The sequence below is a fragment of the Podospora pseudopauciseta genome, assembly GCF_035222475.1.
Source record: "Podospora pseudopauciseta strain CBS 411.78 chromosome 5 map unlocalized CBS411.78m_5.2, whole genome shotgun sequence".
In the NCBI taxonomy this organism is placed as follows: domain Eukaryota; kingdom Fungi; phylum Ascomycota; class Sordariomycetes; order Sordariales; family Podosporaceae; genus Podospora; species Podospora pseudopauciseta.
In genome coordinates, this window is record NW_026946666.1 from 1,248,891 (window position 1) to 1,271,219 (window position 22,329).

Below are 22,329 nucleotides of genomic sequence, written 5' to 3' on the forward strand. Positions count from 1 at the left end.
TGGTTTGGAGGCCATTTTGGTTTACCTGATGATGGTATTGAGGTGATGAAAGAGCAACTCACGACTTGACATAAATGTGCTGAGTCAGGGGTTGGTGGAAGCTTGGACTTCCCCCCCGATGTCCGAAGCTCATGTGCTGCATGTGCCACAAGCCTTGCAGCACGTCCTGGGCTACTTCCATATGCTCAATTGTACATAAATTCAGTGAACAATGCGTACCTCGCTGATATTTCTTTGTGTCGGTTCCGGATGCATCGTGCAGCCGTGGGTGTGGTCTTTACGAAAGATCATTCTTTGTTGTTGAGGTGTCGAGATATAGGCCATGTTGGTACAAATCACAATAGTACATGGTGTTATTTGACTACAAGAACCGGAGTGCCCGACTTGAACACAGTCTGTTCGCCGAGTCATACCCTGAGACTTCGATTCCAACTCGACAACAATGGCGCAACCGAACCAGGGCCAGCCCGGCGCGGCCCCGATGCAGGGAGTTCAGATGGGGGGAGGGCAAGTTGTGCCACAACAAGCTGCGCCGGCGGGATTCCAGGTAGTGGATCCACAGAAAGTAACCCAAGAACTGATGACTGGACAGTACACGGGGCCCCTGATAAGAGACGGCAAGAAACAAAAATATCGTTGGTCTTTTTCAAATTCCGTGAGGAGGGTTTCAACATCAGGGTAAACGATGTGGTACTTCCAGACCCTTACCTTCCGCCGATGGTACCCTTCCCAAAGATGTACAAGGGCCCGAGCCCGTCTACAAAGTTCCCTCATTCCCGTTCGCGTACGAGATTTGCCAAGATCTTCGGTGCCGCCTTCTTTCCGGGAGGTACACCAAACAAATTCACCTAGGACTCGCTGGCACCGGCGGCTCGAGACACGCTGAAAGACTGTCTGACGACGTACTTCGACCTGAAGTATCAGTGCGTGCTCGGATGGGGCGGGAACGGGCTCGCTTGCCTGTTTCAAGGCACCGACGGGACTGGCAAGACTAGACCAGTTGTGGCCAAAACAACTCTGAGACCGGGTCATGCCCATGGCCTGCTCCAGGAAGCTGGGTTTCAAGAAGAGTTCGAGGACTGCGAACATATTGTTCTGCTCGAAGACATGAGTGAATTCCAACTTCCGATCGATGCTCCGGCGCCGGGCGAGCGTCTGCTCAGTTCAAATCCTACTGAGCCTGTAGCGACGCCGCATGTGATTTTGCTGGAATATCTGGCAAATGGCAGTTTGGCACAAGCAATTTCCAACTTGTGGTACTCGGGCACGCCTCGCCCCCCTCCAAACTGGTTCCTGTGGGAAATATGGCAATGCAGTAAGCCTACCTCGTGATTCCGCCTAGGGCCTACAGCTGACAACTTGGAATATTGCAGTACTGAGGGCGATCTTCTAGTTTGAGTTCCCTCGGAATAAAAGGGCTTATAATGACCGGGGTTTAATTGATACGACACTCATGGATCTTCGCGGCGAGCACAATGTTCATTTCGACATTGATTCATCCAACTGTGAGTCTGAGACACAAAACTGCTGCAGGATAGTCATTTAACCTTGATGCCAACATACCTTAGACATCGTTGGCGACCGGAACGAAGGCTATCCTGATGATTCTCACGGGTTGGTCCCTATTCTGAAGATGTCAGATTTCGGCCTGTCCATCAAGGTAACCCCGAAGATTCTTCGTAATCCGTAAGGCAGCCCCGAATGCGCCGGGTAATACAAACAGCAGCTGATGTCGTTTTAGCATGATGATGTGGACAATGAGGTCGTGGGCCAAAACCTACTTTCTCTCCCCTGAACAATTTACCGAAGAATGGGACTACGTCCCTCAACTACCCCTGAGATTCTACAGCCACCGCACGTTGCGGCGGGCAAATACAGTTGGAAAAACAACCTCTGGCAGGCTGCCCAGTCAATGGTGTCTCTCATAACAGGAAAATACCCCCAAGTACCGCCGGTTCCTAGCAAAATCAGGTTCACACCCCACTTGAACGGGCTGGCCGCCGACGGAAGTCGCGAGGCGGAAAGATACTTCGATTCTTATGGCCAATACGTGCTGAATTTGCCCGACTGGGTGGATGATCACTTGAAAGAGGTTCTAGCACGTTGCATGATAGAAAATCCAGACGAACGGCCCTCGATGAGTGAAGTCATAGATGATGCAATAGTAATGTGCGAAGACTACAATGAGTCGGCAGACAGTTACGGCGACCATGACGCCCAGGACTGGTACAGGAACTGGTGGACGGTACCACATCACGCCCAGGATTGGTGGACCCATGTGCAGCTTTCAAAATGGATAGAAGACGCACTTTTCACGCCACTACCTCCCCAACCAGCCGCTCCGGTCCCTCCTCCAAATATCCCGGCGAATGCTGCCGCCCAGGCACAAGCGCAGGCGCGAGCAAATACAAGGCCACATCGCGAATTCGTATACAAACGCAACATGCAGTATAACCACTGGCTCAGCACCCGACCACCAGAATACAGGCAGCGGATACAAAACCTGAGCCAGCAAGAATTTGATGAGTTTGCTAGGAGATGGATTGACCAACGAGCTCTCTACGAAGCCGCCGAGGCGAACTTGAGAACTCTGCTCGATATCAAGACGTGGGACGAGGATTATAACAGACATCTCGCTAGAAGGCCGCCACAGGATCCTCCGGGGCCCTACCTGGCCTGGGCCGCAGGGCTCGAGTCTCTCACCGAAGCCCACCCATACCAACACGCCCCTCACTGGCCCGCCGAGTGTGCGAAAAAGGCCAAGGAGTTTGCCCGGAGAGAGTTTATGGGTATGATCCATGACAGATAGAAAGAGGTCAATATGTATGCCATGAGAGAAATAGACCGTCTCCACACTGCAGGTGAGGTCGTCGATATGGGCGACTTGGAGAGGTTCAAGAATACTGTCAGGGACCGGCCGATCCAGATCCCTGCGCCCGACTTACCGATCAAGAGGCGTATCCGTGCACTCCAAAAACAGGTTTGGGGTTGGGACTGGCACCATGGGCATCTGAAGGAAACCTTCACACACCCGCCGGTTCCGGGTGGATTCCTGCCACCGCCTCTTACACCAATAGAAATTCCTTTGTACAGTCCGTTCATCTCTCCGCATCAGTCTCCGCCTCCGGGACCACAACCTGGTCCACCACCACCTCTTCCTCCTCCCGGGCCCCATGGAGGCGCGCGGCAAGGACAACAGGGCCAGCAGGGACAACAGGGACAACAGGGACAACAGGGACAACAGGGACAACAGGGACAACAGGGACAACAGGGACAACAGGGACAACAGGGACAACAGGGACAACAGGGACAACAACCCCCACCCCTCCCTCCCCTCCCACCCCCCGCAAACCCCCTCGACCTCCTCGCCCAAGCAGCCGCCCAACAACTCCAATCCGGCGTCCAGCGCTTCGGCAACAACCCCCCACCCAGTCAACAACCCCATCCCCCCTCCCAACGCCCCCGCTCCCGCTCCCCAACCCCCAGCCCAATCCCCCCGCGGTAAAAAACGCAAAACCATCTCCCCCCTCGCCAAACCCGGAGATCAATCCCAACCCCAAACCCAAGCCCAAACCAACAAACGAAACGCAACCCTCGCTGCAAAAAGCCAGCTCGCACAAGTCCGTCAGACGCTCAACCAAAACGCCGCGCAGGCGGCCCAGGCGGTGGTGCAGCAGCGGGCAGAGGCAAATCAACAAAACCAAGTTGCTGGTGGGGCGGAGGGGGGACTGGCGAAGGCGCAGATGGATGGGGCGAGGGATAGTGATGATGATGTGGTGATGGGGGGGATGACGATTAGTGCTGGGGGAGGGCAGATTTTGAGGGGGGTGAGGGATGTGGTGCAGGGGCCGTTTGGGGTGCCTGGGCCGGTGGCGTCTGGTAGTCCTATGGATATTGGTTCTTCAGGTGTGCTGGGTGGTTGCTGAATTGAGGGAGGGGGGTGGAGGAAAAGGGGGGTGTTTTTTGAGATGTTTGTTTCTGATTATAGGGTGTTAGTCAGGCGTTTGAATGTTGTGAGAAGAATTGAGGTTTTGGGGTTACTGGCTAGTATTTTGAAGGTAAATTTTGTTGGTGAATGTGTTTGTTGATGTTAGGGGTTGTCAGGGGTAAGATAGGGGTAGATGCAACCCTAAACCTGTTGCCTAGCACAATCCTCGATGGGATCAAACTACCTATGTTGGCTGATCAGCTTCAAGATAGTGTCTTTTACTGTTATGAACGTGTTGTAGCGTCATGAAATTGCGAGTTGGCTTATCTCTAGAGGCCGTCACACAGATGCTCTGCCTGTCCCTTCTAGGAAGCCACCGCAGCGTCGGATGTCTTGGCGGCTGCCCTGCATCATGCATGCAACGACCCCTTGGGAAGATTCCTGCACGCAGTAATAGGTACTCAGCGCTAAGCCCCTTTTGTGTCAGGCTGCGGACGCCTTATCGAAAGCAGATGCGCCTGACCAAACGTCTCTCCCTGTCTAAGCGCAGCCATTGACTGAGGTTCGTTACAAGCATGATGAAGACGAGATTCAGCCCGGTGAGGGGTCAAAGTCGAGCCAATGCCCACCCCAGCTTTTGTCCCACCCATTTCATTAGGATCGTGTTATCCTCTTTAGCTGCATCTCATTACTCACACTCTTTCTGCACCACAAGCGATGCGCCTTTTGACTACTAAACCTCACGGTTTCGCGCGTGCAGATGATCACGGCAGGTCTCGAGGCATATCTAGGTCGGCGAGAGATTCTAAAGAACGTCTACCGATCAGGACAGCCGAACACATCGGGCCTCCATCCACCATTCCTTCATACGTCATCCTCTCGCATACCTGGGACGAACCAAGCGAAGTTACATTTAAAGAGCTTGACCTCTTCACTCATTCTACTGGACCCTGGCCGCAAGTCATAACTGCCCTCCTTCCACTATCCGTAGGCCTCGTCTATCTAGGCTATCGCTGGACGTTTCACGCTTCAGCAAATCCAGAGCTTCTGGAAGAACTCGCTCCAATCCTGATTGCCATTTCAATATCCTGTGTCATTCATTACAAGATAACCCTTCACCCCAGCACAAACACGAACGATGTCAAAGCCTTCAACAGAAAAAGCCAGGCTATGACAAAATCAGGCAGACCATTCGCCTGGCCCATCTCCACGGCCTCAAACACGCCTGGGTCGACACATGCTGCATCAACAAGGACTCCTCGGCCGAGCTCAGCGAATCCATCAACTCAATGTACGCCTGGTACGCGGCAGCAAAAGTGTGCTTCGTCTACCTATCCGATCTGGACCCAGCTGCAGCCGACGAAAACCTGGAGCAGGCTCTTCCTCGCTGCAGGTGGTTCAAGCGGGGATGGACGCTCCAAGAACTGATCGCGCCAAGGCATGTAATCTTCCATGACAGAGACTGGAACGAGCGCGGCACGAAGGACAGTCTGAGCTCGTTGCTTTCCAAGATCACGACAATCCCGGAGGAACTGCTGAGGGTAGATAAGAGATTGGATCACTATGCCGTTGGTAGACGGATGAGCTGGGCCTCGATGAGGAAGACGACGAGGAGGGAGGATGAGGCATACTGTTTGCTGGGTATATTCAATGTGAACATGCCGCTGTTATACGGGGAGGGAGAGGCTGCGTTTTTCCGCCTGCAGAAAATCATTGTGGAAGAGCTGGCGGACCTGAGTTTGTTTGTATGGACGGACGAAATCGAGGAGGGAGGAGAGGAGCGCGACGGAAATGGTAAAATAACGGCCAAGAGAGCTCCTTGGTCATCGATGTTTGCAGTTTCACCTCGGCAGTTTTCGTGTGCTGGCAAGCTTGAAGCGACGCTGGCTGACTCTACCTACCGAAACCTCAGGTCTAGGCCCAGGGGCATCCAAGTGGAAGCCAGTTTGATATTTCGATTCAGCGAGATTGACAAAGACGACGGCAACGAGTGCATTTATGACACTATTTGCATGATAGATGGCATGCCTATCGGTGTGATGATCCGCAAAATTGGTGGAGGGCGGTATGTGAGATACAAGCCGTGGAAGCTATCCTATTGGGGGTCTTGTGTGAGGCCGGATCTTGTTTATGATCCATGGAAAGACATCAACAGAACGCTGGTGGAAACAGTGACTTTGGTAACGAAGCTTCCCACCGAGTTTCCATGGTGTCCAGGCTTCCACCCCGTTCTCGGTAATCGATCCAACGCACTGAAGCTGCGACTACGTCCATCAAGCCCCAGGTTGGAGGTAGAACAGTGCCGGGCTATGCCGAGGACCCACTGGGATATACACGATAATATGTTTTTCAGCACCATAAAAACTACCAAAGGGTGGTCTGCGTTTTTCCTGCACGGATACATAGAGAACACCGACACAACTTGTATTCCTGTCAACTTCTTTCTAGGGTGTGTCCGCTGGAATAATTATCAGGAAGTCATTTATCATATTGGCCAGCCTCGAAGGTTTGGACACTGGGACCAGAGCGTTCCTGGAGAATCAGCTGGACAAGTTCGAGTTCGAGAGCTGCCGCAAGGCTGAGGCTGTCATGATGAGCGTTTTTGATGGCAAGCTGAACGACGGCAATACCACGATAGTGGAAACACATGTCGTGGACAAGAGTCGAATGCCAACTTCCAACGATGGAGGAACGGTGTTTGATGGACGGAGCATTTTCCAGACCAATAGCCCAGCTACATCTTCACCTGGTTGGCATTATCGGGTCCCCTCTTCTGGAAGGAAAGTCAAAGTCGAGATCAGCATGGAATTAAATGAGGAAGAGGATCCTAGTATTTGTGTTACCCCGGTTATGATACTAGAGCTTCAAGTAAAGGTGCTCGAGTAACGGTGAACAATCCATCTTGGACGCCTTACAATTTACCCTAATGTCGTTGCCTTATTAGTTCTGCCTGGACCGTGGACCGTGAGCCCCGCCGCAGTCCTCGGTGCTAATTTTATTAGTCCGTCCTAGCCACTAGACTGTAAGCCCCGCTCACCTTCCCGGTCCAGTCTTCATTAGTCCGCTAGTTCTCGCCTTCTACCCAGAACTGTGACAATGGGACACAATATCTAATAATTATTAATATCAATAAAAAAAAGTTTAAAGGATTTAATAAACTAGTGAAATAAGCTAACCTTAATCTTAACTTCGCTTACGTAATTCTTGCTAGATTAGTTTAGCTTAGCAGCTTATCTTATAAACTAAGCCAAGCTCAACTCGGCTTATTAACTACCCTGCAATTGTGTAATAGGTTATGAAGGTTATACTGTGTTATATGACGTAGTTTACGCTGGAGAATATGCTGTATTTGCTTTTGTTCATATAAATAGTTATTCTTTTGATACCAGATATTATGCTGCTTGTGCAATGCGTAGAGAGTTAATTAAGCATTTTAAGATTCACATACTCACTTCATCAGAAGTATGTCATGTCTTTCATCATCAACACACAGACTTTTTGAGCACCTACACATATCTCGATACTTTAAAGCAACTTTTACAGACCCAATCTTTTTTACCACCGCCTTCAAACTACTTATCTGACCATTTTAAAGTACCAGTCCCAGCTCCAAGAGTCTGTTCCAAGACTCGATCCTAGCATTAAATCTAGAAATACTAGCTTATTACTGACTTTAAATCTAGTAATCTAAACTTTCACAGTCTATTTAAAAGACGATTCCAGGTAGCTTTAAATCCAGAAATTCCAGCCTTCATTCCCTACTCCAAGGAAAATCTGTGGGAGGCAACGAACGTGAGGGCAAAATGGTAATATTGGTGATGCATGGAAAGAAAGGAAGTAAAAGGCAGTTGGCCCAGCCCAAAGGTAAAGAAGACCTAGGAGCAAGACAGTAGGGCAGTGTCAACGCTCAAGAATCTCTTTGACTTTGTGCTTTAGCTTTACACACTACGCAGCGCTACAAATACGCGATTCTAGCACTAGCTTTATATATCTTAATCAAGCCATTAGTCTGAACACTTGAAGGTGCTTATCCCAGCGTAATACTGACTTTTGAGCTAGTAATTTAAGCTTCACAGTCTTTTTTAAAACCAAACCCCATCCTTGAATCGAAAGGTCCTAGCATGTAGTTTTTGCTTAAGCCAAAGTCTCTTTAACTTTATACTTACGTTCTCCAGACCACCTAGCTCCAAAGATATTTAATTCTAGCACTAGCTTTGGATATATTAGTTAAAACATGGCATCCCCCTTCTCGTAAAACCCAAACGGCACCGGACTCCTCGCCCACCTCGGCTGCACTTCCTCCCTGATTCCCTCCCCTTCAAACTGCACCACAGGCCTCAAAATACCCAACTCCCTCCCCCCAAACGCACTCTCCCTCCATCGTTCCCACCACTCCCCCTCCTCCCTCAAATACCCTCTCATTACCCCATCCCCTTCCCACCCCTCCCATGTCATCCTCAACAATTCCAACACATGATTCTCCCCCCTCATCACTCCCCAGTTAAACCTCTCCTTGCATCTCTCCACCACATGCCGAGGATACAAACCCACCTCCTTATCCAAAAAAGACGTATCAACTCTAACCAAACTCCCCCTCACAATCCAGCTCCCCCCCTCTCTCGCCCGATTCAACAACCCCATCATCGCCCCTACAGCACAGACAAGCCCACAAGTCATATCGCTAACCGGCAAACTAGGCAAGACCGGCTCCCCATCAGCCAACTCGTAAGCCCTCCCCATGACGTACGCCACACCAGAAGCACAATCAGCCATCTGCTGCCACCCGGGCCTACTAGCATACACCCCATCAGGACCGAAGCAATTCTCCGTCACGTACACCACTCCCTTGTTCCGTTTGACAGCCATGGACAAGATATCGTGTTGGGAAAGACCGTATTTATCTAACGCACTGGGACGGAACCCCTGAATAAAAACATCCGCTTCGGCTAACAACTCCTGAAGCTTATCCCTGTCGGTGGGATCTCGAAGATCAAGGCAGGTGGTGATCTTGCCGGCTGTCAGACTGAGCTGAAGAACAGACATATCCGGCAGATGGGGGGCGTTGATTTTGATGACCGTTGCCCCTAACGACGCAAGGATGGAGGAGGCTACCGGGGCGGCGATGATGCGGGCTAGCTCGAGGACTTTTACCCCTGACAGGGGAAGGGGGTTGGTCGTGTTGAGAGCCGGGAAGGGGGTAGGTGGTGAGGGGACGGAGTGAGAGGGCGGGGGGATGACATCAATTAGCGGGTGCTTAGCTAGGGACTTTCCCATCGAGGTGGCGGACCAAGAGGCAGGAGTATGGCACTTTGTCCCGCAGTGACCGGCCGAGAGGTTAAGGTACTCCACTTCGGCGGGTGACATCTTTGTTGTTTTCTTGCGGAGGTAAGCCGCTGCCTCGTCGAGGGTTGTGATCGATGCTTCAGGGAAGGGGTCAATGCCGAGGTTACGAAGCATAGGTTCTGGGTTGAGGGATCCATGGAGGTTATACCACTGCCCAGGTATCTTGGTGGGATAGATACCCGTTGCTCTCAGCTTGAGCAGGGGGTTCAACTTAGGATCAAAACCTCTTTGCTGCCAATCCGGAACCAGCTCACCGAACCTCTTCTTATCTCTCATCAAGGATATAATCGACTCGTGGTCGAGGTAAACTGCCGCCACACCTCCAAGCCACAGGGTTGTATGTGTCGTGTTGATGACCACCTTCCTGGTAGGACTAGGCAACCCTCGGAGCGTTAGAATCTCATCGGCCAAGATACCGGTCATGCCATGGAGTGCTGCTGCAACAGGCGTAGACTTGACAGGGCCTGGGATCACAGGCTCGGCCTCGCCTTCAAACCTAACTTTTGACAGGACGACCTCATTGTCTGTGAAGCCAGGGGTTTGGGCTGCCAAGACCCGGAGTATTCGGTGCGCATCCGTCAGTATCGGAACCAGTTCTCGGTCGGTAAAGGTCCCGGGGCCGTAGATGTCGGGAAGTCTTGGTTCTACCATTCTGTATGTTAGCGCTCAAGATACAGTCTTACAGATACGATGGTATTCCTGCTTGATCATTCTTACCCTGTAAGAACAGTTATTCTTGCGTGTCTGTTTCGCCGCTAGACACCAGAATAGCCGAGGAATCCGGTTGATATGAATAGCCTGAAGTACTGATAACCGTCATGAAGATAGATCAGCAAAGACGGGAACCAACATCCACACCAGGTAGTCAATAGAAACTCCGGCCCGTCAGTTCAAGTTTTATGCACTGATGCTGCATTTGTGACAATGCGGCCAAGTAAACATGGTCGACCTTCGTTGGACAAGTCTACCTAGGATCAACGCTATACCGACAATCATCAGAATCGACGTGAAGGACCGCTGGTCAAATTTGTGAGAGGGCAGACAGAAGAAATGCCCGGGAGAGAGTTCAACACCCGGTCGGAAAAGCCCCCGTCATCCAGGGCTCCATCGTGGTACAAATTCCCAGAGAGCAATATGAAGGGGCACAGTGTTCGAATTGAAGGCGTCCGACCTACCTGACGTCACAAGACCCTTCTCAAGGCTGTGGTACGGTACACGCCTCATGCCAGAGGGGCGAAATTCTCCCGATCTGACGAGCTGTCCGGCCTGAGGTGTTTCCGAGGCGTCATGTCTCGACTTGACGTAGGACAAGATGTACTAAAACCACTCGATCTGGATATTCAGCTCCCAATGCGACCATGTCAAACTCAAACCGGCTTCCTAATACCATTGCTGAGGCGATGGCAGGGGGGTCGATGAGGCAAGCATTCCATATGACTCTTGGCGTAGAACACCAGGACCCTGAAACCCTGGATGGGGTGGTGGTTACGCAGGGACAATGGTGGGCATTGTGAACACCATAGACCCTTCAAGAAGAACAAAAAAATAAATATTAAGGCGCACTCGCGCCAACGAATCTGGTGGGACAGCCTACCACGCCTGTGCCACGGGGTCCTGTAGGCGAAATACGCCTATAAATTCTCTAGCAACCTTTTAGTTCCCACGCTCTGGACATGAAGAGACAGGGGCATGGGCAGTCAAATCCACTACCACCGTAGTTCGGCCGTTGTGGCTGTCAGCAGGAGTCCGGGTCACCACTAGCATCTGGTGGACGTCAACCCCCTTGCTTAGATGCTGCTGTGCTCCCAATGGAGCCCCACAGAGGCTGCAATTTCGATTGACGGAGCATAGTCTCCTTGGCCATCGTGACGCGGTTGCGGTGGTCGTAATGCAGGATTTGTTCATCTCTCGGTGTTGAAAATGATTGACATTATGAAGCCACCGGCCAAGTGCACTATTGCCTCGTAGATTGTCATTCGCTCTGACTAGACCGCCAACAGGACAGATGACTGCGGTGATCTGTCAGGGTTGTCATCATGCCAAGAGATATAGCATCCAGTTTGAGCAGCTTGAAGGATCGTGATGCCTCTTGGCAGCGGCGATGCGCCCAGTGGATGATGAGTTGTCGAAGGCCAAAAGGGATGGCTGCGCTCACACCGGGATGAGGCACAAAGGGGCTGGCCACGCAGTGATACCGCCTTATCTTTCCAACAGACCCAAAACGAGCAGAAGGCGTACCTCCTCATGAGACATCCCACGAAGGACACAGGCATCGCGGAATGCCAAGCGTCTTGATCAACAGTTGTAACCGCTTGGCAGGTTCAAATGCCGGTAGATAAGGCTTGGCACCAACATCACCATTGTATGTAACATTTGACCATTTCTGCTGATGTGTCGACGTGGGAATGACGGTGTGCAAGAGACGTTGCAGTAGTTGGAGGGACCAAAGATGCGCCATCGGAGACGGTTCCTGCAGGGCCAGCGCCGTGGACGGCGGGAAGGCAGAAGAATAAGGCCGGCCGATGCAGACGCAGACGGGCGCGCGACCGTCGGACGGCAAGGCAAGGCAAGGCTCGGGCATGACGGGTACCGATGGGCACGTCGGATCGGGTCATACGTGCCTATGGCGGCATCGGTGGAATCTGATGTGGAAGTGGGTGGCAGCGGGTGGCCTTCGCACGACGGGACGACGGGCTTGGCAGCGGATGGTGTCTGAGGATTTGAGTGAGACTGTGAGAGTCTAGGTTACTGATGTGTCTGTGGTTGTGAGCCTCGCCAAGGCCTCCGTGTTGCGCAAAATGATAGCAGCCCATGCCCGGCAGCAGCGAAATTCGGTGTCGCAAACTGAGAGATTGCATGTTCGGGGCTGGGACATGGGGACAGGAGACAGGTGCCAAGCTGCCATAACGCGTGGACTGGTCGTGATGCAGCATGTTGTGGAAGATCGATGATGCTCCGCCCGGGCTGGTTGCGTACGTTGAATGAAGCAATCTTGAAGCGGTGGGATATTGATGTTGGCAGTGGATAGGCCATGGGATTGTTCAAGGCCTTGGTGGGTGGCTGTTAAGCAGCAAGCCACAAACGGGTCTTGGGGGTAACGCGTGGCGCTTAGCCGAATCGGGCCGCTATCAGATGCCAAGGGAGATCTTCATCGAGGATGAACAGCTTGGCAAGGCCTTGGCATATACGCCAAGACTGGTGTTGTCACGGCAAGCCATCCTCTTGTCGGACTTCGTTGACCGTGGAGCAGCAAAGTCTGGTCCAGGAAAAAGCTTGGGTTCATGGCCGGGAATCTGTTGAACGGAAGGTTCCGTCGTGCAACGGACTGCACATGCGGTGACCGCCTCATGCAACACTGCCAGTACACTACCTAGGTCCTAGCTCTGTTTTCTGTTCAGCGTGTCCTCCTCTCCAGGCCTTTGGCACTCGCCATGTGCTGCGTCTGACGTCTTTGTCAGCTGCGAATAGATCATAGACGCCACCAGAGAAGCACAGTAGAAGCATGAGCATCAGCAGAAGCAGCAGCTTGTTCCGGGAATTACACGCCCAATCTGATCTACATTGCGACCACTTTTTTATCCATCGGTAAATGGACGCCAAGGCCTAGACTCAATGTGGGGGAGGTACGTACTGAACTGCCACTTGACGATTGCATATAAGACTTCCTCAAGCCCTGCCCCTGCCCTATCTCAACTGTCCAGAATCTCACTGCTATTTCAAGCTTCGTTCAAATATCCCTCATCCCTCAACCCATGACCCATTCCTTCACCTATCATTCATCAATCACTCATCTTGTCTCTTGCTGCCTGCACACCACCCTCCATCAGCCCTCGACTGTAGTGTCACCCTTATTCCCAGAGTCTTGAACCAACCAGGCCTGCGGCATTTTCACTGCACCCGAACCACCAACCTGGACTGTCTCACGAATCCCTGAACACTCTCTTATACAAAATCCCCGCCAGACAGTCCTCCACAACTGTTTTTTGCAATCCGTATTTCTCATACAACACCAAACTTCACCATGGGCTCCGCCATATCCAGATGCAACTCCAACTCCAGGAGCAACAGCCATGGCCACGGCACTGGCCCAGGAATCTCTGAGATGGGCCAGAAGATTTTCGAGAGACAGCCAAATTGGCTCACCCCACCGTCTAAATGGCGCTCTCACCACTGCTCCCACCAGCCAGTGCGCTATCGCACCCCCACCCCATACCCCAAGGACGACAGGAAACGCTGCGACTATACGCTTCTCCACGAAAAGAACATGATCATCGAGACGCCAGTTGCGGACCATATTGAAGTCAAGAAACCCTCCCAGAAGCACCCGGCCATGGTGCACTCGCGCCACGGACAACAGTTGCCCCCCAACAGCACCCTCACTATTACCTGGGAAAGCCACCCCCGTCTGAACCGCTTTGAGCGTGCCTCGTGAGCATGCGCAGACATACAGACAGCAGGTACTACCATGGGCCCAGGCAGCCGAGCCAAGATGGGACACTCAGGAAACAAGCAACGCGAACCGAACACAGAAGCTGCAAGTTGTCGAAGCCAAGACGGACCAGCTTCGGGCAATAGGAAGCACTTGCCGGCAAGCAGCCAGACGACATGTCAGTAAGCTTGGGGGAAACCTCACGCCAAGACGTCTTGTTTGATATTAGGCAGATTAAGCACTTCCGCTGATGCCCGTTGCTGTCAGTCGCTGCCCTCCTTCACTGGCGCTTGGCGCTTGGCGCAACATCATCCCGCCCTTGGCTGCATGGCGTCGACTGGGGAAAGGAAGAAAGAAGGAAGCATGCCGCTAGGAGCAAGCCACAGGAACAGGGAGGATGAAACAAGAGGGTGTGCAGGGCCAAAAGGGAAATGAAAGCGGCAGTGGCTTTATTGGCGGTTTCTCCCCTGTATGACGTTCACTTGAACTTCTCTCCTTGGTTCTGCAGCGTCTTGATTAGGACCAGAGCCCACATGTCAGGATGAACGCTTGCAAGAAGCTACCAGGTTTTGGTAAGAGAGGGTGATAGGGGTAGCGATGCTCATCATGTATGGCAGTGGCCTTCTATTTTATTGGGTACTACAACATCACACCGGCGACTGCATTTCAGCAAGTCTTTGCACCCAAATATTGCTATTAATTCCAAAGAAATCTGCAGTTTTCCTCCCTCACGCCATTTTGACTGTTCCCCAAATAAATATCCTCTGCTGCTTACTGTTGGCCTCTGACAGCTACGTAGAATAGACTCGGAGTCGCTCCAGGTTTGAGTAGTCGGAACTCAACACCGAACATGCATAACTCGGGTGACAGCCAATGAACAAAGACGCGCCTAGATATAACCACCGGGATTTAACTGGCCGGCCGGCGCTTAACCGCAACTACCGTATAACAGTAAGCATAAAGGTGAGCGCTATGATGTGTTGAGCGTAAGTTCAAGATCCGCCATGTCGTCGGGTCGGGGGCCTCGATGGAGATTTGACGTTATCTGACCTTTATGTGGCGCCTGTGGCTTGGGGGACGGTTTGTATTTGCAGAGGAAGGAGCGTTTGAAGTTTAAATTTGTGGGTGGGACTGCCCTAACATCAATGCCACAAAGCGAAGCCAAAAACACATAACCATCTTTGTACGCCTTTCCTTTTCTTTGCCACCAAATAAGCCAACGTACCCATCACCCTGGCCGTACCCCGTCCATAAAAATAAAAGGGCTGTTTGTGCGGCTTCGCAAGCTCTGGAAACGAGCCTGCGGGCCGCTCTCAAATAATATGCCCAAGGGTCGACAGCCAATACAAGAATTGATGGGTACAGAATCTAAGGAAACTCCTTCCTGTAATTGCTTTCCCGTAATGCACTCAAACTAAACAGAAATCTTGTACTGCCACACCCTTCTCTTTCAGTTGCTGCATACTTATTTCATATCTCAACTCGCCACCCGAACTTGTGAAAGTATCAACGGCTTTAAGGCCTAGCCCTAATCTTTCGATCCTTGGATCCTTGATAACGACCTCTCCTGTCCGTTCATCCAAGATGGATAGGCTGCCTCGATTACTCTCGTTGAATGCATACACCTGCCGCTGATAACTTTCGAGTGGTCCTAAGAATGGTTCGCCAGCCATGATACCATGCATGAAGGCGTCTCCAACAAGTTGATAGAACTCAAGATGCCTGTCTTTTTCTGTTGCACGCAAGATTAGAGGGGTGTCTGTCCCGAGGAAAAGACATACGATGTCTCCTGGCTGTGTTGCCTTGGGTCCAAGCCCAAATCTGCCATCAGATGTCATGAAGTACTGGCGTCCTTGAACCCAGGTCGTCATGTGTTTTCCTAGGAGTACCAAGTTTGGGTCCTCATTGTTCTCCTCACGAAAATCCTCAGATGTGGTCAGGACTTTGCGCAGCATGTCCGTCACGTCAGACATAGGCAGGTAGTAGTTTTCCGGTGGGATAAACGTCTCTCGAAAGCGGCCTGCGCTGACTGCCCGGCTCATGCTTTCTAGGAGAATTGGTTGTTGCACAGCCGTCACCTTGGCGAAAACATCCCTGAAGAGCTTTCGAAAGCTGGCCAGCGTGGCAAGAGGAGTGGTAGTGTCGTCTGGCAGGGCCGTAACCGTGATTTCCGCGCACTGGACACCAACCATAGAGAGAAATGTCCCCTCCAGAGACGTATCCGTGACAACCGCAAGAAAAGTCTCTCCCCCAGAGCACGGCAGTCCATACATATGCCTCTCCATCTCATAAGACCAATCCGGAATCCAGCTCGGCCACCACTTTGACCCCCCCTCCTCGTCTTTAACCCCCGCATGCGCCAAAATATCCCCCTTCCTAGTCGCCTGGATATACTTCAACACCACATCCCCATACACCTCGGCAACAGAAGCAGTATAATCCGGCCTCACAACCTCCGCAGCACCCCCCTCCCTCTCAAACCCACTCAGCAGCCTCAACAGTGCATAAACCCTATCTCTTGGATCCTTGCACTTCATCTCTTCGCAGTACGTCCGCATTTCTGTCAGGTTGATAGGGAATCTAGGCCTGCACATCGCAACCACCAGCCAAGCCCTATCAGTCCGGCACAGCTTCGCCATCGGGCTAGACCCTTCAGAGTTCTTGACGTTGGTGCAGTAGACCGCATTGCGGAGGTCGAGGCGGGAGATGGTGGAATGGCCAGCTTGAAATGTTGCGTTGTTTGCTAGTGCTTGCTCTTGTAAGACCCAGAGTCGTTCAAACCAAGACCGATTGAGTAATGCTTCGACGGCGTTGGCGTCGCGGGGGGTGTAATGCCCGTCGTCAGGAAAGGGGGTGTCAATGTCGGCGAGTGAGGGGTCGCGGGCGTTGGGGGTGGGTGTCATGGATTGCATGTTCCAGTCAACGGTGACTTGGGATCCGATGTCTCGGAGGATATTCAGTGCGTGGCTGCTATCGTCTCCTTCGGGGCCGAGCCAGATGACGACGTGGGCTGCTTTTTCGTAGACGTCGCCCATGAAACTGACTTGGTGGCCTTTTTCGGTCCAGTCGTTTTGGTTGATGCAGATGGCGTCGATCCAGATTGTGCGCGGGCTCGAGGGCAGACGGAGGTGTCTGAGCGCGGTGGCAAGGTTTTGGGTGACGAGCATTGTGTTGTGTTTTGTTGAGCCGTCAGCGTCGATCGTGATCATGGCGATTGGAGCCGGGTCGGCTTCGGAGCCCCATACATAGGACAGAGCTTCGTAAGGTGTGATAGCTTCATCTTGAATGTCGATGCAGGCTGGTTGATTCGTAAACGATAGGCAGATCGGGGCTGTATTGTCTTCGCTCGGGTGGATAGACAAGAGCCGGATGAGCTTGGCTGGAGGGGGGGGAAGGGGTCGGTATTGAAAGCTTGTCGGCACCATCTTGTGACAAAATTTGACAGTAGGGAACTGATTGTCAGTGGAAGTCTTAGAGATCAAGTAGATCTGTGTGAATCTGATCCAATGTGGTCCTCGAAAAGTGTGGATTAGTACATCAACCCTCAAACTGCCAAAAAAGCGCAAGTGGGAGAAAGCCTTCGGCACTGACACCTCACCGCCACCTCCTGGAAGCTCATTGGTCGAAAATGCGGGGCTTTGAGATGTCATGCGTTCCTCTGGCCCGATTAGAGGTGTTTGGTATTGGCAGACTGTTGGTTTGTGGTGCGGTTTCAGTTCCATCTGTGTCGATGCCAAGAGTCTACGTGGATGATAAGTCGTGGACGCACACCAAAAATGGACACACAAATCGAATATTCAAACTGGGAGAGATATATATATTGAACCGAGAAGACTGCAAAGTAGGTAGTTTAAGCCAAAGGGCCGTGATTCATACTAACACTATTGGCCTCAGCAACCATTGATCGTGCTGCGAAATGTGGTGTCCAGGGCTCGATGAACTCGAAAGGCGTAACATTTCCTTGATTTAGTATGGAATTCTGTTCCCGTCCCACTTTATGAGGGTTCCGTTGTCCTGGGGCGTAATGTCCTTGAATACCCTCATTAAGCCAGCAATACAGGTTGTCATATCGTCAACCCCATCCCACCCTGTGAGCCGGGTCGAGATGAATCCAGGCTCGACATTCACCATCGTCAGCTTTCGTCCTTCCTTTTCCCACTCACGTGCCATGGTGACAGTGCCTTGGTTGAGAGCCGTCTTCGCCATACGGTAGGCCATGCATGTACCAAAAGAGTTCTCTTTTGTCTTGTTAATGCCAGCTTGCCTCATTAAACCGGGCAACCAAAGGATGAGCAAAGATGATTTGGCTATGAGAAATGACATTGAGGGCATAACAAGAGGATACATGGAGATGAGTCGGGCTTCCATCCTATCATGGGGAAAGAAAGTGATATGGCAGGATTTTCAGAGTTTACTCACTTGAAACTGAGCCAAAGGCGGAGGAGATATTGACTATCTTTGTGTTATCGCCAAGCTCCAAGCTCGGGAGGAAGTGCCCGATGGTAAGGATAGGGCCAACAGCCATTACGCGGAACTTCTCCACCATCATCTCCCCTGTTTGCTCCTGCCATGGCTTTGGATGAGGCGAGAGGCCGCCAACGTTGATGAGGAGGTCAAGAGGTCGATCGGCACCGTAAAGAGCCGCTGCTCGAGAGATGGTGGCTTCATCAAGATAATCTAGCTCCAAGAGTCTCACACCTGCTTTCTCGAGTTCCACAACTGTCGGATCCTTTTCTGTGCGTGTTTTGGGCCGAACGGTGGCTGTAACGTCCCATGACTCCTCAACAAATGCCTTCAGGAGATTGTTTCCGATCCCACGGTTTGCCCCTGCAGCTCTTGGTGTCAGTGGCGTCGACGCGTGGTTATCGGAGTGTTGATTGGGGAATATCAATTTCAATTCTGGGTTGCACGGGGTACCAGCACTTACCCACGATAAGAACAGTCTTCCTTCTCATGCTTCCAAGTTGCCTGAAGGCTCGGACAGCGTTGGTGAGCAGCTGGGATAGGCTTGTAAAAAGCTTAGACTCTGTCCATCAATTGCTCGGATAGTTTTTATGGATGAATAGAGCCGTACTTGGTAAAGATGAGATAGTGAAATAGGAAGAAGAATATAATGTGCTTCATTATGAGCCCGATGAAGGTCGAGGGAATCCCCGAAATTTATCATGACTGCATTGTAGATGTGTAAAAAATCTGGTTAGGAACGTACCAGCTTGATGCAGATGAAAGATAGGCGTCGAGCACCATCCCAAAATGAAGCTTGGGGCTGTGAACTTGATAGGCCTATATGTCTTGTTCAGGGTTTTGTTGACTTTTAAGATAGGGGTTATCAATTTCGGTGGTGGGAGGTATGTCGCAAATATGTGAGAAGATATGAACGCTGAAACTCACTCTCGAGTTCTTTGATTCACGTCAGGTGATACCTAGTGTGACCTGCTGTCACCCGTTTTGGCATGGACGCCACTGACAGCCAATCATTCCTGCTCGGTGAGTTGGGTTTCCAACTGACTGTTACCTGAAAGTGGGCAGCTATGCAGAAACACTAGGCCTTGTCCCAGGCCTCAATATCTTAGAGCACAAGTTAGGTAGCACCTTTCACAATTGGTGCCGAGTTACTGCAGGTCTATGGGTCGAACCGTTATGAGTTTGGATGACCTGATGACACCTAGAGGCAGCCCGGTGTTTCCTAAGCTTGGGTGACGAACTTCCGCCAAGAGTGAGTGGTACTTTGGGCACTGCACCCTGGTGCACTCTTTCAGGGCACCGCATGGGGGGTGCCTGCAAGGCTCAAAGGACTTCGACCTACTTTTCAGGTGCACGCCCCCGGGCATGAGATGTGGTTCACACCCCTCCATCAGCTTTCGTAGGTACTCTCCATCATTGGCGCTCGGCCAGCCAATATCGATTACACCCCAAGGAAATTTCATTTTTGTACCCCAACCGCCCGCCCCTACACACCATCACAAACACAAGCCTGGAATAAAACGTGGTGAGGCTGCGTTGAGGGCAGACTCACCTCAATTCCTCCCCACCTCTAGGGTCTTTAAGGCTCTCTCACGGCACCTGTCTCATCGACAGGCGTACTGAAAGTTCCATTCCCAATCCTTTCAAATGATTCGGTATGGTACATCACAGTATATCTCCAGGAACTGGTTATTGACACTTACGTAACGTTCAGGCTGCATACCTATCTATGCAAGTCAAATGCTGACGGAAGCCCAAAGAGCCTTGTTAATTATTCTATGCCTCATCTTTAGCATTAAATATGAGGCCGTCCCCGTCTTGGTAGCACGAGTTCCTCGACTTGTCCTTGGATTGACCAATTTCATCAGTTTCCCCGGATATGTTACTTCTTTCCGGCGACAAAGCCTCCAATCATAGAGATGTCAGATATTTCAACCCAACCTTCTCCAAGAGGTCCAAGTTCCATTGTGTCTAACCCAGGTATGTTTTGTTACCCAGACTCAGGTACCTAGGTACTTTATTTGATTGACCGCTGGTAGTAGCGAAGTACTGACGTCTTAAACTTTTCCAAAAGGGTCTAGACCAAAACGTCAATTTGCTGATCAGATCCGCTCATTTGCTGACAGAACCCCAGAGGGTTATCTCGTCCCCGGTAGACATTTTGGCCCATTGAGCGAACTTTTGGACACCTCTCTGCAACAGAATGGGCCCAATACAAGCACTGGTCAAACTTCTGCATCATCGCCATCTCTAAGCCAAGGACCCGGGAACCTCCATATGGCTTTCACACCGATCTACTTGGTTCACCCAGAAAACGACTCCGTTCCCAACCCGTTTCATCACGTTGCGATCAATATCCGTGACGAGTTGGACCAAATATTGTCACAGCGCCAAAATCTCGGGCCAAACTCCAATCTACTTGTGTTTCTTCATGGCTGGCAATCGCCAACTTCGCTCCGACTACTTGGGGCGTACTGCGGACTCGACCCCGAGATGTTTCGGTGTCACCTCAGCTTCCTCGCTTCCACCAAGCTCTTTGACCAACCGCCACTCCCTTCCCAACAATTATCCATCTGGAGAATCCGGACCGTGACGATCTGCGAATTCAGACTACCTGGGGACGCACTTGACGCTGAAGAGCTTGAACGTCGACGGCAGAGTGCTCAGCGGGATGTCCAGAGGTACCTTCAGAGACTTGGATCTACGACGGACGAGGGAACACCAATTATACGCCACTATTCTGTGATAGACAGCACGACGTCGGTTCTTGAACAGGATATTTCTTTTTGTGTCAGCAAAAAAGATGACGGTTGGATCGGTAAGTCAATCAACTCGATACAATTTCTACAGGATCTTGTCTGAGAAGACTGCTACTGCCTATAGTATAGGCTGCGCCTTGTGCTGTAATGTTCGAGCTTATTGCTGATAGGATTTATTTCAAGGAACAATCTGGACGGACAGCGGCTTTCCACTTGAGTGTGATAAGGCGCTCGTCCAACGCACTGAATCTGCCAATGCGCAGGCGGAACGACAAGAGAGTTACGTACCTCTTGTTCTACACAGACCGAAGATAGCAATCTCACCACCCGAGTTACCCGCTAACCCTCCTCCGGCGATTAGCAGCCAGCCCCAGACTCCGTTCTATCCAGCGACCTTGCCACCTTATCCGAATTTCTTTCACTTGGCCAGTCAATATGGGTCATCGCTGGACCCAAACCTCGCTCGGCGTGATGCATTGTATGCATTCAGCGAACTGATATCAATGGCAGCAAGTTCAGAACACCAGCTCCTGAATTTACTGAAGTATCACATCGATATCGCGCTTCACCGGTTTCAGGGCATTGAGAATTGGTCGCTAGCGCACTTGAAGCATCTAACCGCCCTAGTCGAGCGTGCCATCGACGAGAGCAAACGGGTTGTTTATCTTCTCGAAAATGAAGGGTATACCCAATGGCCTAGCGCTCATAAAGACCGAGCCGCTGTAACGAGGGTCGGATCTAACCTTCGTAGCGGGGGCAGTGGTGGCGTCGGTAACGGTTACTCGGAGAGCAGGAACCCAATAGACATGCACGATACCCGCGAGAGAACTCGAAAGTTGCTGTTGGACGACTACCGGTCCATATTACACCGAGCACAGTCCATAAAGAAAGCAGTCGATAGCGGGATGGCAGTTATCACAACAGAGATCAGGATGCAAGAGGCAAGAAGGTCGACCGAGCAGGCCCATAAAATCGGACGCATCACGGTGCTCGCCTACTTCTTTTTGCCGTTGTCTTTCGTTACATCGATTTATGGTATGAACTTCATTGAGTTCAAAGACGACAACATGTGGAAGGGAATTGCTGCATACGTGGGAACTACAGTGGGAATCTTGATTCCTTCCATGGTTTTATGCTTCTGGAAAACAGCCTGGTTAAGAGGTTCACAGAGGGATGAGAGTGGATGGGAAGGCGGCCAAAGTTGAGCATCTGAAGACTTAGCATAACATGCGTTCAGTATATTACATTATAGAAATTAAGGGAAGTTTGGCACCTATGGGCTCGATAACTAGTGTTACGGAATAATGTATAGAGAAGCAACTGGCTGGGTCACTCTATCTGTACATGCTATATTCAGGCTCACTGCAGCGTCCGCGTTCCATGCTCGTATTATTGTCGATGTTACC

The 22,329-nt window shown here is 51.4% G+C and overlaps 6 protein-coding genes across 6 annotated transcripts; 3 read left to right on the plus strand and 3 right to left on the minus strand.

Moving 5' to 3' along the window:
• Positions 1-5,217: 5,217 nt before the first annotated feature.
• On the plus strand, positions 5,218-6,043 carry QC763_0082980 (uncharacterized protein; the record flags this gene model as incomplete). Its single annotated transcript, XM_062906143.1, has 2 exons — positions 5,218-5,993; positions 6,019-6,043. 2 exons carry the CDS (start codon positions 5,218-5,220, stop codon positions 6,041-6,043), a joined length of 801 nt encoding a protein of 266 aa, XP_062764120.1.
• A 2,112-nt stretch (positions 6,044-8,155) lies between these two features.
• Positions 8,156-9,922, minus strand: QC763_512700 (uncharacterized protein; the record flags this gene model as incomplete). Its single annotated transcript, XM_062913828.1, has 1 exon — positions 8,156-9,922. One exon carries the CDS (start codon positions 9,920-9,922, stop codon positions 8,156-8,158), a length of 1,767 nt encoding a protein of 588 aa, XP_062764121.1.
• Positions 9,923-12,643: 2,721 nt separating this feature from the next.
• QC763_512690 (uncharacterized protein) lies at positions 12,644-13,703 on the plus strand (the record flags this gene model as incomplete). The annotated part of the gene is made up of 2 exons (XM_062913827.1): positions 12,644-12,894; positions 13,238-13,703. The coding sequence occupies exons 1-2, from the start codon at positions 12,884-12,886 to the stop codon at positions 13,701-13,703; spliced, it is 477 nt and encodes a 158-aa protein (XP_062764122.1). The 5' UTR covers positions 12,644-12,883.
• A 1,406-nt stretch (positions 13,704-15,109) lies between these two features.
• Positions 15,110-17,350, minus strand: QC763_0083010 (uncharacterized protein; the record flags this gene model as incomplete). Its single annotated transcript, XM_062906144.1, has 1 exon — positions 15,110-17,350. The coding sequence occupies one exon, from the start codon at positions 17,348-17,350 to the stop codon at positions 15,110-15,112; it is 2,241 nt and encodes a 746-aa protein (XP_062764123.1).
• Positions 17,351-17,666: 316 nt separating this feature from the next.
• Positions 17,667-19,256, minus strand: QC763_512670 (uncharacterized protein; the record flags this gene model as incomplete). The annotated part of the gene is made up of 4 exons (XM_062913826.1): positions 18,910-19,256; positions 18,628-18,707; positions 18,120-18,527; positions 17,667-17,938 (listed from the first exon to the last, which is right to left on the minus strand). The coding sequence occupies exons 1-4, from the start codon at positions 18,945-18,947 to the stop codon at positions 17,667-17,669; spliced, it is 798 nt and encodes a 265-aa protein (XP_062764124.1). The 5' UTR covers positions 18,948-19,256.
• Positions 19,257-19,558: 302 nt separating this feature from the next.
• On the plus strand, positions 19,559-22,291 carry QC763_512665 (uncharacterized protein). The gene is made up of 3 exons (XM_062913825.1): positions 19,559-20,144; positions 20,239-20,982; positions 21,107-22,291. Exons 1-3 carry the CDS (start codon positions 20,084-20,086, stop codon positions 22,126-22,128), a joined length of 1,827 nt encoding a protein of 608 aa, XP_062764125.1. The 5' UTR covers positions 19,559-20,083; the 3' UTR covers positions 22,129-22,291.
• The last annotated feature ends 38 nt before the right edge of the window (positions 22,292-22,329 follow it).